The sequence below is a fragment of the Aphanomyces astaci genome (assembly GCF_000520075.1).
Source record: "Aphanomyces astaci strain APO3 unplaced genomic scaffold supercont1.96, whole genome shotgun sequence".
Lineage (NCBI taxonomy): Eukaryota > Oomycota > Saprolegniomycetes > Saprolegniales > Verrucalvaceae > Aphanomyces > Aphanomyces astaci.
The window spans coordinates 176,170-191,467 of NW_009798359.1; the positions used below are offsets into that span (position 1 = coordinate 176,170).

At 49.4% G+C, this 15,298-nt stretch overlaps 6 protein-coding genes across 7 annotated transcripts; 2 read left to right on the forward strand and 4 right to left on the reverse strand.

The window, feature by feature from the left end:
* On the forward strand, positions 1–1,691 carry H257_17029 (hypothetical protein). The gene has a single exon (XM_009845668.1). It carries the CDS (start codon positions 15–17, stop codon positions 1,632–1,634), a length of 1,620 nt encoding a protein of 539 aa, XP_009843970.1. The 5' UTR covers positions 1–14; the 3' UTR covers positions 1,635–1,691.
* Positions 1,692–2,041: 350 nt separating this feature from the next.
* On the reverse strand, positions 2,042–2,590 carry H257_17030 (hypothetical protein). The gene has a single exon (XM_009845669.1). The coding sequence runs from the start codon at positions 2,557–2,559 to the stop codon at positions 2,167–2,169; it is 393 nt and encodes a 130-aa protein (XP_009843971.1). The 5' UTR covers positions 2,560–2,590; the 3' UTR covers positions 2,042–2,166.
* A 420-nt stretch (positions 2,591–3,010) lies between these two features.
* On the reverse strand, positions 3,011–4,393 carry H257_17031 (hypothetical protein; the record flags this gene model as incomplete). Its single annotated transcript, XM_009845670.1, has 2 exons — positions 3,011–3,514; positions 3,646–4,393. 2 exons carry the CDS (start codon positions 4,391–4,393, stop codon positions 3,123–3,125), a joined length of 1,140 nt encoding a protein of 379 aa, XP_009843972.1. The 3' UTR covers positions 3,011–3,122.
* Positions 4,394–5,149: 756 nt separating this feature from the next.
* Positions 5,150–13,794, reverse strand: H257_17032. 2 transcript variants are annotated; one of them, XM_009845672.1, is made up of 9 exons: positions 13,190–13,794; positions 12,994–13,133; positions 12,348–12,581; positions 12,052–12,296; positions 10,891–11,244; positions 8,366–10,401; positions 6,493–7,706; positions 5,780–6,154; positions 5,150–5,474 (listed from the first exon to the last, which is right to left on the reverse strand). In XM_009845672.1, the coding sequence occupies exons 1-9, from the start codon at positions 13,713–13,715 to the stop codon at positions 5,208–5,210; spliced, it is 5,391 nt and encodes a 1,796-aa protein (XP_009843974.1). In that variant the 5' UTR covers positions 13,716–13,794; the 3' UTR covers positions 5,150–5,207. The 2 variants fall into 2 exon arrangements, with proteins under 2 accessions (XP_009843974.1, XP_009843973.1); XM_009845671.1 differs by having other exon boundaries at positions 5,780–6,157.
* A 272-nt stretch (positions 13,795–14,066) lies between these two features.
* H257_17033 (hypothetical protein) lies at positions 14,067–14,454 on the reverse strand (the record flags this gene model as incomplete). Its single annotated transcript, XM_009845673.1, has 2 exons — positions 14,067–14,183; positions 14,371–14,454. 2 exons carry the CDS (start codon positions 14,452–14,454, stop codon positions 14,067–14,069), a joined length of 201 nt encoding a protein of 66 aa, XP_009843975.1.
* A 38-nt stretch (positions 14,455–14,492) lies between these two features.
* H257_17034 (hypothetical protein) lies at positions 14,493–14,938 on the forward strand (the record flags this gene model as incomplete). Its single annotated transcript, XM_009845674.1, has 2 exons — positions 14,493–14,772; positions 14,829–14,938. The coding sequence occupies exons 1-2, from the start codon at positions 14,625–14,627 to the stop codon at positions 14,936–14,938; spliced, it is 258 nt and encodes an 85-aa protein (XP_009843976.1). The 5' UTR covers positions 14,493–14,624.
* Positions 14,939–15,298: the final 360 nt, after the last annotated feature.

Here is a 15,298-nt window from a genome sequence, read left to right on the forward strand (position 1 = left end):
CGCCTTGGTTCGAGATGTCATTTCCGCATTTGCGCCCTCTTGAACACATCTTCAGCATGGTCAAACTCGTCCTCGTAGCCGCGTTCGTCGCCGCGTTGGCCACCGCCAAGATTGCCCCCAGCGTCCACCGCCATTTGGAACTGAGCGAGTCAGTGGACGTGGTCGTGGAGTTCCAAGACGGCAACACCAACGCCCTCCAAGCCGCGAGCGCCGACTTGCGGTCGATCCAGGGCCGCGGCCCCCGCATCGCCCACCTGCGCTCGCTGCTCGTGAACTCGATGGAGTCGTCTCAACAGGCGGCGTTGGAGCTGCTGTCGGCGCAGCCCGAGGCGCTTTCCGTGCGCTCCGAGCAGTTCTACATCAGCAACCGCCTCTTCTTGTACGGCGTCAGCCGCGTGGTGCTGGACGCGCTGGCCAAACTGGACGGCGTCGCCCGCATCCGGTCGCCGGTCGTGGCGCACCTCCCCGTGGTCGACACCGAAGTGGTCGTGGACTTGCCGGTGGTGGACACCAACTCGTCTATCCTGGCCAACGAGTGGGGGGTCAACCTCATCGGCGCCCCGTCCGTGTGGGCTGGCGGCAACCGCGGCGAAGGCGTCGTCGTGGGGGTTCTTGACACGGGGGCCATCTACACCCACGAAGCGATCAAGGCCAACTACCGCGCCACGTACGGCTGGTTCGACCCCACCGACAAGTCGCCGACTCCCATCGACACGAACGGTCACGGTACCCACGTTGTGGGCACGTCCGTGGGCGCCAACGGCATCGGCGTCGCTCCTGGTGCCACTTGGATCGCGTGCCGAGGCTGCACGACCAGCTCTTGCCCCGAGGCGGCCCTCACGGCGTGCGCGCAGTTCCTTCTCTGCCCCACGGACGCCCAGGGCCTGAACCCCAAGTGCGAGCTCGCGCCCCATGTGATCAACAACAGCTGGGGCGGCGGGTCGGGCTCGAGCTGGTACCAGGCCAACGTGAACGCGTGGCAGGCGGCGGGTATCATCCCCGTGTTCGCCAACGGCAACGCCGGACCCAACTGCGGCACGGCCAACTCGCCCGGCGACTACAAGAACGTGATCGGCGTGGGCGCCGTGGGGGCCGACGACAAGCTCGCGAGTTTCAGCAGCCGCGGACCCGCCCGAGACGGCACCCTCAAGCCAGACGTGTCGGCCCCCGGCTTCCAGGTTCGGTCGGCGTGGAACACTGGCAACGCAGCGTACAACACCATCTCGGGCACGTCCATGGCGTCTCCCCACGTCACGGGCGCCGTCGCGCTCTACTTGAGCCGCAACAAGGGCGCCAAGTATGCCGACGTGTACCGCGCCTTCACCACCTCCGTGGACACGAGCACGCTGACCCCGGACAACAAGAACTGCGGCGGCGTCGCCGATGCGCGGTACCCCAACAACAACTACGGGTACGGCCGCATCAACGTCGCGCGGGCGATCGGGGGCGGCGCTGTCACCCCCACGACGGCTCCCACGAACACTCCCACGACCACCCGGACGACTGCTCGCCCCACCCCCCGCCCCACTCCCCGCCCCACCCCCCGCCGGACCACTCGCCGTCCTCGCTCGGGAAACAAGGAAGCCGACATTGCTGCCTTGGAAGAAGGGTTGGCCGACCTCTTGGACAATTAAGCAATGGGTTGCCGTGCCTTGTATGTCGATAGTAAAAACTGTGGTTTCTGTCCCAAACGAGTTGGTTCTATTGTCGCTCTTGATTGCACACATCGGGCTCGGATAAACGAATATCTAAACAACTAGTTGGATTGCAGAGGCCACTTCCAAGGTTAGTGTCGGCAAACACCCCATCGTAAGAACAGACTTCACTAAACAGTGTTGCCCATGCTCTGAGACTACGAAGCGAGTAAACCCCAACGAGATGCCAATTAGTTTAGCACTATGTATACTCCTACTACGTAGTATCAGAAATCACATCTTTTATGCCCGCAAAGGGGACAGGTTAGTCCACGGTACTAGTATATACTTGCAGGTAATGTTATGTTTCATCATCCCCCCCCACTTTAGTTGGTGCTACTAATCACAGTAAGTGTCGGCATTGTCATTTGAAGTTTTAGGTGCAAATGTGTGCGTGTACAGGCATACTACACTTGATTACAGTTAGTTACGCTACGTTTAGTCGGTTGCCGATTGAACACAAACTTGCTGGTTACTTGCACCAGTACGCGCCGTTGTTGAACATGGTGCACTCTTCTTTCGTGGCAAACGCGGTGGTGCAGATGCTATTGATCACGCACGAATTGCACACTTTGTTGGCGCAGTTGCTGCCGCCGGTGCACGCGCACGAGGGGTTGGTGGTCGGCGCAGGGGTCGGGGCCGCCGTCTGCTTAATCGTCACGGGGGGCTGCGTCTGATTGACCTTGGCCGCCCACTGGTAGTCCGACTTGATCTGACACTTGTCCTTGGTGAAGGTTGGGTCCCAGATCGTGCACGTGTTGGCTTTGCCGTCCCACACACCGTCGCAGACGCGGGAGCTTAAGGAGGGTTGGGTGCACGTTCCCACGGGCGAGTAAATGTACCACGTGCTCGAAACGCCCCCCATGTTGTTGACTTGGCTTTGTAAAATTGAAAATGAGCACATTCGATGATTCCGTATCGCAAGCTTGATGACAAGGCTTCATACATATACGATAGACCAATATATCATATCTCGAACAACCGTTATATTTCGTCGACACTGTATGTTCACCTCGCCTATAGTCGTGCGTATACAGTGCAACCATCTAGCGAATCTTTCAAATGTTATGTATTGCGACCTTTGGCCAGTCGTCGCGTATAACCGCAACAGTTGACCCTTTGCTACAGATGCGCTGTGCGTAATCCAGGGCATAAAGCATTGGTGTCCCTTAACTGGCCAAGCGATTAGCCAAGTTGGCAGTCGCCTCGGCTCGAGTTGTTCGATGGATGAGGTATTGAGACACTGAATACCTACCTGGCTTTGCTGCAGATGCCTAGCATTGTTTACCTGGTCCAAGCCAAAGTTTTCGGTATGTAGTGGCACTTGCAAGATTGAAGATTCCTCTAGCCAAATATGGAACTTCTGGACGTTCTTCACTTGCACGATACGACTATTATTTAGTTACTCCATACTTGGAGACGGAATCTCTACTTGTGCCAATCCTTGGATTCCATGATTTGCAGCGACGGCACCGGTGACATCATCCGAACTTTCTCTGCGCCGATTTCTGAGATACCGTTTAGGCGAAGATCCAAGTGCTGAATCGACGTGTTCGATCGCAGCGCAGTCGCGAGACAGGTCGCCCCCTCATCTGACATTTGATTCTTACTCAAATCCACGCATTGCAACGACTGTGCTGCGGCTACGTGACTGGCCAATCGGTTCCATTTCGACCCGAAAAGCCCGCACGCCGTGATCATTAGCTTTTGGATTTGGGAGTTCACCAATGCTTGAAATACACAGTCGAGTCCGTTGTGGGTGATGGGTTTGATTCGATGGATGGTCAAATGGCGAGCATGCGAGTGGCGCAACTTGTCTGCTAGATGCCGCAGGTCAAGGGCCCCAGAGTACAGTAGGTCAAGCACAGTTCGTGCATTGTTAACACCGTGGGGAGCTCGGGCATATCCATCAAATTGCATTTGGATATGGCCAGAGTTTGCATGGTTGAACAGCCGAAAAGCGCTTGGAAGAAAGTATCGACCACCATCGAGAGGCCCCACTGATGGGTCCACTTCCACGCGCTGAATTTGAACACTTGCACTGGCGTCGTTGTAAGCCAGTGGTTTGTATGGCGGAGCATGTCATCACTGACGACGCCATTGCCAACTTTAGCTAGCTCGACGTCGAGATGCACGAGGTGGCTAGATGTCGAAGAAGCAAACTCGAGTACAGGAGCCAGTGAGCCCATTTGAGCCGAGCCCAAGTTCAAACTGGTTAGGCGGGTCAGTTGTAGCCAAGGTATCGGAGGAGCGACCACACCACACGTCATGGCCGTGATTTGGCTGTGAAAAGGATCCACCCATTTGGAATACCACAACCAAGCAACATGGCGATCCTTGAACTTTGGCAAGCTATGCCACACCAATTCGTCAGTTGGGTGCAGGAATTGGCTGAGCCAGTCCAGATCAAACACTTCATTCAAGTGATCATTCAAGTGAACAACAGAGTAGTGGGCCACGATGGCTTCAACGTGGCCACGACTCGAAGGGTTGTCAAGAAGGACGCGGGTCACGTGCAGATGTGGCCACACCTGGTTCTTGCCCGCAGCCCGCCCAAGGCACCACAGCGAGGCCAATACGCCACGTTCTTGTCGTTGATTGGTCCGTCGAAAGGCCTGCGTACACGAAAACACTGCCACGGTGGTGTCCATATACCGAAGCATGTGCATCCATAGCTCGTCGGGCAACGGTTGCGTCATGCGTGTCAAGTTGGTGTAACGTTAGGGTTTATACTGTAAGTTACTAGTATATGATTGGTTGAACGTGAATATATTGGCCGAGCTCGTTGGACATTAAGGAATGAGGGTGCGTGGTGTATTTATTCCCTGGACGAGATTGAAAATAGCTCGCGACTAATCATTTGTGAGCTCTACCGTAGCTATACGGTACCTACCGAAGCATTATTCATGTTAAAGACTTATACCAAAGGGTGTGGATGTGTTCACTGCGCTAGCTACAAGTGGGTACTACAGTTCTAGTTAATGAGGTAAGTTAATTTGATTTTGACCATCCTCAGGTGATGCTCCGGGATGCAATGAGTGCTGGTCGCCGTTTTGCGGAGATACTTGCATGACAACTCCAACCGAAGCTCGTCTGCATACCGCCCGAATGCAATGATCTCTAAGGAAGCAACAGTAACATTTACATCCCCATGTCTAATGGTTGACTAACTCAAAACCTTCGCCATACTATTAATAACGTTATCAATTGCATACATGTAGTGCTATTAGTAGTATATATGTACTCTTTATTTATAGTAGTACTATAGGACTTTGCTTCGCCAGGCCTGCGACATACTATTACTCCGGAGCAACATAGAAGAATGTGTGACTTCACAGTCAACAATTACTATTAATACATTTTAAAACTATTCTTTTTAGCCAATGATAATGCACCCCTCATGCTTTTTAGCCAATCATATTGCTTGGCTTGATTTGTCCTGTACAAAACTCTAGGTGAAAAGCACAATATTACTGTATTTATTCTCTATCTTATAATACCACATAGTATTATTTATTCTCTATCTTCCTGGATTGTTTCGACGGTATCATTGTCGTCGTCGTGGTCTGGGGTGTGAAACACGAGTTGCTTGGGCAGGCAGGTCAGATCAAACTCGCCACATGCAATTTCTTGGATCAAATTGAACATGGTGTTCTCGAGGACAGTTGCCGTCAGGCGCTTAACGTCGTCGCAGAGTCGACTGGCTTTCGCCGCTCGTTTCGTACTGTTAAATTGGACAAATACAGGGGTCGGGGGCTCCAACGGCAGTTCGGCCATGGCCTACCACATCAATATATAAATCCAACTATTGTGAATTTCAACAATTTTCATAAATTCGCGTAATCATATGATTATATGATTGAATCACGCTGGAACTTTTGATTGGCTGCATACACTTGTCTTCTTTCTGTAAGAGCCAATCCAATCCACTCCAAAACATAGAATTAGCCAATAGCATCGATTCGTGATTCGGCAGCGAGATAGTATTCGATTCGACAAGGTCTATCTGTTGTACCGAATCCCCACAATATATATATATATATATCGATTTTTGACGATTTATATATATATATATTGGTCGTTACCTCGGTGACAGCGCCCGAGTTTAACACCTCCGTGACCAAATAGCTCAGCACGGCTTCAAGCACCGTTCGACTTTGTTTTGCCATTTTCGGGTCGTGATATCCCCACTTTTGCCGCAAAGTTGCTATCGAATCGGCATACGATACATCGTTTGTAGGCAATGGCAAGGGACTCCGGCGGTAGGTTTCGGGTGGGATTTGCTGGCGATAGAATTCCACGGGCACGACATAGGCAAATATATGGAGATATACTGGGTCTGGGGGGGGGATGGGGGTAGTTGGGGGCACTTCAGACCTGTGAAACGGCAGTCTCCACCCCTTGTGTTTTTGGCTGCCCGAGGTAGAAGGAGCACGATTATTGCTACTATTTGCCCCGCGCTTCTAAAATTCAAAGCATTATTATTATTATTCGTGTGTTTGTTTATTCAACCATGTAAACCGGAGCGATGTTATGGAGAATAATGACCAATCAAAATCGACACAACGAAATAAACGTAAATAGAATCATCAATTCAGCCAATCAGATTGCAGGAAACCACCAACATCGAGTAAGTGTGAGAATGAAATGAGTGTGCTTCCAAATATACAAAAAAATGCAGTACAAAGAATCGATCGATATATATTTGGCTAGTCATCCAATTTAGTTGGTCAAAGGATAATATTAAATTAGCCATGTAATTCACATATATATATCGTAGTATCATACACACACGTACAGCATCGGGCTGGTGCTTTACACTCAAAGTCGTTGTTGTTGGTGTGGAGGTTGTCGTGGGGCTACTAGTAGTATTACTAGTGCGATTCGTGTGCGATCGAGACGACACGGTCGAGCGGGTGATCACACTCGGTCTAGTAACCCCACTAGTAGTAGTAGTAGTACTCGCCCCATTGCCGTGTGTGGACGGCGACGGGTACTCGAACGTCGTGCTGGGCGTGGTCGTAAGCGACTGCAAAGTGGTGTTAAACTGATTGGTCATCCTGGTAGGTGCTGACACATCGTCGTCGCCGCCTCGTCCTTCGGAGAGGACCCGAATCCAGCATGCAATATCATGGTCAATAACCATCAGATCAATGTGGGGGCGCACGACGATCCTAATCAGGACATGCTGGAGCGGCAGTAGCTGGCCCTGGCTCGGCATACATAGCACCTTCTTGGACACGACCAGTGGATGCCCTTGATCCCAGGTAAACCCGACCGTAGCTGTACAGCTTGTATTCGTTAACGTGACCAGCTGCACGTTGTCAGTGTGTACGCAGACCAGGCCAAAGTCGACGCGATCGTGGCTCAGCAACGCCGCGGAGGAGGAGGATGAATGCGCCAATAATTGTGAAGTCGATGGCGGGCCGCCCGTCGTTGCCGACAAGTGCATATGGGGAAATGTAAGCGGCGCTGTGTACCCCCTCGCGACTACCGAGATGGTTGTGGACTGTTCGTACGTGTTCTCCGAGTGTAACGCTGTCGCATACAAACGGAGCTCGGATGAGTACGTAATGTCTTGGAGCGGGCAAAAGTCGACGTCGATGAACGCTGTCGCATGCGCCGGCACCACCACGCGACTCGTACGGCACTCCAAGATGGGAAAATTGAACTGGCGGGCGTTCAGAACGCTCCATGAACTGTCGTCTATGTCCACTTGCAACGGCTGGTCGCCGCAGTTGAAGACGGGGATCTGTTGGGTGCACGGTTTGGCCAATGGGTACGTGCTCCGCATGCTCTGCCCCACCTGCACCGGGTGCAGCACACACACATCCGACGGAAGGAAGAGGAGAGGTGACGATACAGGCAGCGTCCGCCCGTGCAGAATTAGTGTGAGTTTCTTGCCTTGGGATACGTTCAACACGACAGATAGATCGTGGATACCGTCGTATTGCAAGGATTCGTACGAGTACGACAAGCTCAGAACTAGCGTTTCGTGGGGTTGCAGTACACCTAATATATAAGGCAGAAATAGCATCAGATAATAGATTGGATATATATATATATTAATAGTATAGATATGATGGTGGAATACACGTATTAGAGAAGGCAGAGAGCACCCATGAGATAACTGGGTTTGGAATGGCGGATATACATATATATTACGATGTAATACATCTATAACATAAGGCAGAAAGCATCAGATAACTGATATTGAATGGATATATATATATATATATTACGATGTAATACAACTATATAACATAAGGCAGAAAGCAAAAACCTGCATCACGATGTAGTTATTATTATGCCGCTGTCAACGAAGAATGTATATATATATATATATGTATGTACATTATATGTACATTGGTTGATGCGAATGAAGAATATATATTTATATTATATGTATTGTACACCAAAAAGGTAGAAGTCGTAAATATATCACACTTGATTGTATATGAATAGTATTGCATAGCCCCAAATATACATCATGTAACCACCTGAAATGATGATCTTTCAAGTATGCAAGTAAATATATACCATCTCAAACCCCCCTTGTTTCTATCAATACAAAGAATATATATATATACACACACATAAATGTATATATCATATGAAGAACATACTAATATATATATATATACATGAAGCATATCGTCTTTTGTACGTACCAGACCGAGGCGAGATGGTAAACAGTTTCGAGTCAACAATGATATTTTGGCGCAGTTCATTCGCGGTGGGTTCCCCTCTATCTGCCCATCGCTCAAGTTCGACGTCAGTTTCGCTGGGGTAATAGATACGATATGCGACAACGAGTGAGCCAGGGTTGCGCAGTTGCACGTACGCCACCTGCGACGGCGTGCCCTCTGTCGCAGGCGTAAACTGCATGTGAAAACTGGACAGCGTGGTCATGTCTGGGCTGCTCTCGGCGTTGAAATCGACTTCGTGTTGGGTCAGTGGCGCGGCTAAGAATGCATTCAAAGCTGGTACTTGAAACTGGGTCCATGCAGTCGACGTAGGTGTACGAAGGACACGGAGGTCTTCGATAACAAGCGAGGGAAACGACGCGCTGGCATCCACATCCATGTGAAAACAAGTGCCATCGGCGGCGGCGGCGGCATGTAGAGAGGGCTCGACGGGGGCAGACGACACGGCGCACGAAATCTTGTAGGCAAAAATGCCAGCTACATTGGCTTGGAACGTGAGCTCGACGGATTGCTGGGATCGCGCGCCGAGGGTTCCGCTTGGTTTCGAAAACGATATAAACTGGCATGTCAGATCGTCGCCTTGTTCATTTGTTGTACTTTGGGAGGCTGCCACGTCACGGCGGCGAATTACGTGGAGATGGTAGATCAAATCGCAGTCGGAAGAGTTGAGAATGTGAAACGAGATGGCCATACGCGAGTTTACGAGCACCGTGGGGAGTTGGATCGACGGCGGGTCGAACGAGATGGCGCCAGACGTGCCGACGCCGACGAGCTTTACGGATGTGTCCTGGCTCATGGGGTATCCGGATACCGCCGGCTTCTCGTTCAAAATGCTCTTGACATGGACGGAGATGCGCTGGTTGTACTGTTTAAGCTGGGATGGCGAGAATATACATGTAATCGCGGCCGTTTCGTTCCCGTTCAGGCGATACACGAGTGGGGACAGGTGAAACGTCGAGTGCAACGCTTGAGGCACTTGCCACCGAAACACTAGGGGTACGCGCGATGTGTTGTGCAGGTAAAAGAGCCTCGTGGACGCTAACCCTGTGGCAGTTGGCTTGATATACACGGTGTCGACGGGGCTGCGGGTATGTAGGTTGTCCACACACACTAATTGGGGGCGGGCCCCCGTCCCCGTGAGCTCCAATGTCACATGTGTGACAAAGTTCACAATTGTGACGAGGCGGTGGACGTAGCGGCGGGGGTGGGTGGGGGTAAAACGGATCTGCACGAGGTGGAAACCGTTGGGGGGGATGCGGCCCATGGGGGGGTGTACCCAAAACACACGACATGGGTCCTGGACCACGGAAAAGAGGGCGGGGGTGTCACTCGCGTTGACCAGTGACACCGTTTCGTACACGGAATCGCCCACATAAGCTGGGGGAAACGGACACAGGTCGGGTTTGGCTGTTTCGAACGTCACTTTTGAAAGAAACTGGCTGTTTGGTGTTGGAAACGAATGGCCACTCGCGTGCACGACCACACACCACGGCGGTGTCAGCGTTTGGGGGTTTACCAATCGAAACGTTCGGTTCGATTTAAAAAACACGTGGCTCTCAAGCTCGGCAAAGTAGTACGCGTTGCCACGTGTCGGGGTAAACGAGACCGTAAACGAAGCCGACGCCCCTGGCGCGATGTCACAGATTGTGGGCCAGATGCGAAACGTAGGTGTTTCGAACGCGTTCGTTTCAGACACACGCCATAAACATGTCACCTTGCCCTGGGTATAATTTGTCACCACGAGCGATTTCGTAGCTCTGGGGGACCCGAAAAAGAACTCGAGCAACGACTCGGACACGACGATCGCGTTGCTCCGGTGCGTAGCAACGTGGAAAAACTCGTCGCAGATACGCACGTCCGACAGAACAGACTCACCACTCCTGGTGAGCAACTTGGGATCGTCGCCCCCCATCTGTTGCTTCGCAAGTGCGCCTTGCAAAAAGTACGCATCGCCCTTTTCTTCTAACAGCGTTTCGAGGCCGTCGGGGGAGAGATGGCCCCTATATATATCATTATTCTATATATATATATCATTAATCTATATATATATATATATGGATTCATCGACTAGACCTGCAAATGTTTTATAGTGCATATATTATACTTTCGTGATCCGTGTACTGTACATGATTCCCCATCATCGTACGATCACGTGTCCATCAATTACTATCTTCTTTTCAAAGCACATCACACTGATTCATTCGTTCAAACAGTCAAAACGATCCTATATATATATATATATATATAATATTAGTCTAGAACAACTATCCAACATATATATATATGTTTGTACAGCCCCCATGAAATCATAACCACATATCTTCATCCAATTCACCCCCCAGTCATAGAATTCTCCGTATCTATCGCTGTATAGCCCGCCCATACGTATAGATAATTGTACCAACTCATATATACATGTATATAATTGTAGCAGTTCATATATAACTCTAGTAGCCCATATATATATATATATATATAGAATCGTTTACCAGTGATGCTGGCAACGCAGCCGATACGCATCAACATGCGCTTGTTGGAAGGGCGATGGTCGGACTTCATTGTCGTAGCCCGTACCCAGGATGTCCACATAGATAGTCGACTGGTTCTGCACCAGTATAAACAGCCGACGGTAGAAATTCCCAGCATTTTCTGGGCAAAATGTGAGCGTGATGGACATATCCAGCAGCGGCGGCACTACGCCGGCGACTTTGTCGATGCCGAAGACTCCGCAGGGCGCCGCCATAAAGTTGAATCGGGCCGCCACATTTGACTCGTTTTTGAGCACGAGCACGCGCGTAGACATGATACCTACTTGGACGTCTTTGAAATTGAGCGAATTGGCTCTACAATTACGATATTAGTAATATTCTTATTAATAATATATATACGAGGACGACTGATATATATGGAACATTGTAGTATAGCAAATGAAGCAGGATGTAGAGGTCAAATGAAACAGGTGAAATCATCTTCGGATAGGCTCAAAAAATAATATCAAGAGACGGTTGACAAGGATCTGGACAATAATACAATATTCATTGTTGTTGTAGCCAAAATATATATACGAAAAGAATGATTTTATGTAGAATAATTTAGCACATACATATCATGATGACCAAATATATCCATACAGAAGATAAAAAAACGATGCCAAAACACACACGATTGTAATAATAATAAAATGAGGTTATCAAATTTACATCCTGGCACTATATTTCGAGTGGTCCAGCTACTAACTACCCACCTAATAATAAGAACATGCAAGGAACAAGTATATAATACATATATATGTATAAAAACAGATATACATATATATATATATATATATAGAAGCAGATATCGAACACATAACGATTTCGGGTTTTAAATACTGGAGCGACATGGAGAATGACTCGATACAACCAAATAAACGTACGCAAGACTCCTCGGCAGAACGATATATTTAGCCAATCAGATTGCCGGAAACCATCATCAATGTCGAATTAGTGTTGTTGATTTCAATTAGTGTGATACTAATTCCCCCAGGACACCTATTTATCATATACATACAAAATTCAGGCCAAACTAGACTCGAGTGAGCACAAACATGTTTATCAAACGACAATGAATACACAGTCGAACGGTAACGTCGTCGCAGATAGATGGTATACTTGATCAAATTGGACGCCAAGTTCTTTTTCCACAACGACACCCGTGGTCCAATGGCTTTGCCTCGGCACGACACTGTCACATGATGGCCGCCGGGGGTCTGAATTCGGAACGTGTCGCAGGTAAACGTTCCTGGGCTTAATGGGGTGTACTTGACGGTGATGGGTACCGACGCTTCGGGGGGGATAACACCCCGAAGAGGCGAGAAAAAGAACACGGGCTCGTGATCAGTCTCCACAGGTACAATCTACCAACGTACAACATATCGCTGATATAATAGACTCAGAAACTACAGTACCTGGAAACTAGCCCGTACGAGCGACCGATTCCGCAGGATGAATTCCTTGTCCGTGGGGTGCTTTAAGCTCGAGCCACCGCCGACGATCAACTCGCCAAATTCCAAGTCGGTTTCCGACGCTGCAAAATACGCATATTTCCCAATACCGCTGATTTTCATACTGTGTTCTTGGCGTTGTTGGCGGTGGTGGTGGTTGCTGCTGGTGGTGGTCGTACCATCATTCTTGGTTTGTTCCTATAGATTTTGATATATAAATATCAATTATATATATATATATATATGTATATATATATACATATCAATTTTATATATATATCAATTATATTTATATATCAATTTCATGTATATATATATATCAATTTTATATATACATATCAATTTTATATATATATCAATTTCATTTATATATATATATCAATTATATATATAAATCAATTTTTATATATATATATATATATATATATATCAATTATATATATATATATCAATTGTATATATATGTATATCGAGTTTAGTTACTCCATATGCAGACAAGCACGATTAATAAAAAGAACACATTCATACGGAAGGGATGACAAAAATATCGAAACTGGAATTAAATATTTTTTGGAATTTGACGATTTAGATGGAGAAGGTAAATCCTTACCTGCGCGACAAAGCTGGCGGTCACAACGTACACGGACGCGGTCTGCGGCGAGAATGTCGCGGTCATTTCAAGGGTCTGGCCGGCTCGGATCTCCCCCGACGCCGGTTTGATGGAGAAGGGTCGCCCATGTTCCCCTGCATCTACGCATAGAATCTATATTGGAACAACAAGTAGTAGTACTAGCTACTGCAAGTACCAGGGAGCGTCCAGTGGAACGTGGCGTCGATTTGGCCGGTCGAGTGGAGCGGAAACTTGAACTCGGTCGTGTCGGCGGTGGGGCAGAAGCCAAAGTCGATGCCGGCGGATGGGATCACCGTGTGGAGCATCGAGATGCGCGCCTTGACGGGAAGGCGGAAGGACCCGCTCGTGGCCTTGACGCCGCCGTCGATGATGTGCACCAACACCCGGATAAAGTCGTCGTACTCTTCGTACTGCACAGGGCGGAACGCAATGTCCAGGACGCGGGAGGTGCCCGGAGAGAGCGTGATGAGCACGGGGAACTCCATGGAGAAGTATTTGGTACGCGGCAGATCATACTTGAGCTTGAGCGTGCGGTTGGACACGTTCTTGACATGGAGCTTCTTGGTGTGTTCGCCGCCGGGAGCCCACGCGCCGGCCGCGAAGAGGATCTCGTCGCCGCAGTCGATACCAAAGTTGCGCTGTTGCTCGACGCGGTTCAGGACTGGGCAGGATGCGTCGTCGTCGGTGGCGGCGGTCGCCATGGGAAAGAGAACGACGGCGGTCGGGGAGAAGGCGCGTCGGGGTGCCGACGCTTCAAGTAGAACAACCTTTCTCTGAAACTGATTTGTATATGGTTGTGTATGGTATACAAAAAACGAGATGTTTAATGCAAAACGCCGCGACCGTTTCACTTTTGGAAACCTGTTCAGCGTCGATCCAGAGGACGGAGCGGCGCGGTGGAGCAAGATGAGGATGGAGCCAAGCTCGGTAGCATATTCCATGCAGACGTACAACAAAGGTGATGGATGCACAGGTAGCTGTACAGGGATACCATTGTAGCCTGCCATACAAGGGACCCGATGAACATACTACCAATGAAAATGGCTCCACTGTTACTCCAGTACCAGGAGGACAGTAATACTCACAAGGAGCTCATGTTCCTGCTGCATACTGGTATCACTTGCAAAGTGACCTTCGTACAGCTGCTTCACGTTGTTGTTGCGCTGCGGCTGCGTACATGTCGCCAAGTGAGTGATTTGAGGTTAGGCAACGTTGGGACCGATACGTTTTATCCAGAGCTCCCATGTTCCCACGATCATCCAATCACGTTTAAACGTCTTGTACCAACTCCGCCATCGTGTTCACGAGTGTCGGCATCCCCATGCGAGGGTCTGGTGAGTTTGGCTTTTACATGACCTTGCCTCGGACGACCACATCCATCTCATGCTCTACGCCGTCAGCATGGGCGTCCTCTCTGTGCTGACAACTGGTCACCAGCATTGTCTTCGGAGCTCATGTTCCTGAATGCATCGACCCATCGAGAACCTGACGTTGTGGGTCATATTCGCCGGCGTCCGCGCCGCCTACATCGAATCCTTGAGCCAACAAGTGTGTCCCCTTGCACTTGCTACGTATGCCTACCACATTGACCGACCTAATACACGACCCTTATGCGACCCTGCGCCTCCTTCGCACAAAAGCTAACGCAAGGTAGCCCCATGGTGCAAGTATCAGACAACAAGTGGTCTACCGCGATTAACGCGACGATGGCATCTGCTGTCATCATGCAAGGGTCACCCGAGCCCGTTTCATCGACTTGTGCGCGATTCTATCTGCTCGCACAAGGCGGAGAGTTAATCCGGGGCGCTACGCAGGCGACCATCCTCCGAGGGAGCTGGATCACGAGCTGCGCATTCGCGAGTTGCTACCAACGACGTTTCTGAACAAGTGGGCATCCTATTCGCTAGCCATGGGAGTACTGTAGTCAGGTCCATGTCTGTGCTTCAGACGCACGCCTTGCTCATCCATGCTGTTCACAGTATTACTTCGGTGAAACCTCGTCAGAAGAACTGCAGCCAAAGGTAATAATAATATTGAGCAAGGATTATTCGAAACTATAGTACAGAATAATCCCCTCATTAGTACTGTGGGATTGTTTCTTTTCTATAATATCCAGTTGTTGAGAGAGAAAAGTAGTCAATCAAAGCTTCAACACTTTTATTAGGGTATTATTCTAGTACTATCTATGCGAATATGAGAAATAATAATATCCGACGGAGTTGAGGTTGGGGCGTCAAAATAAAATTCCAAACTTTTATTCGAAAGATCCAAGATTTCCAAGCCA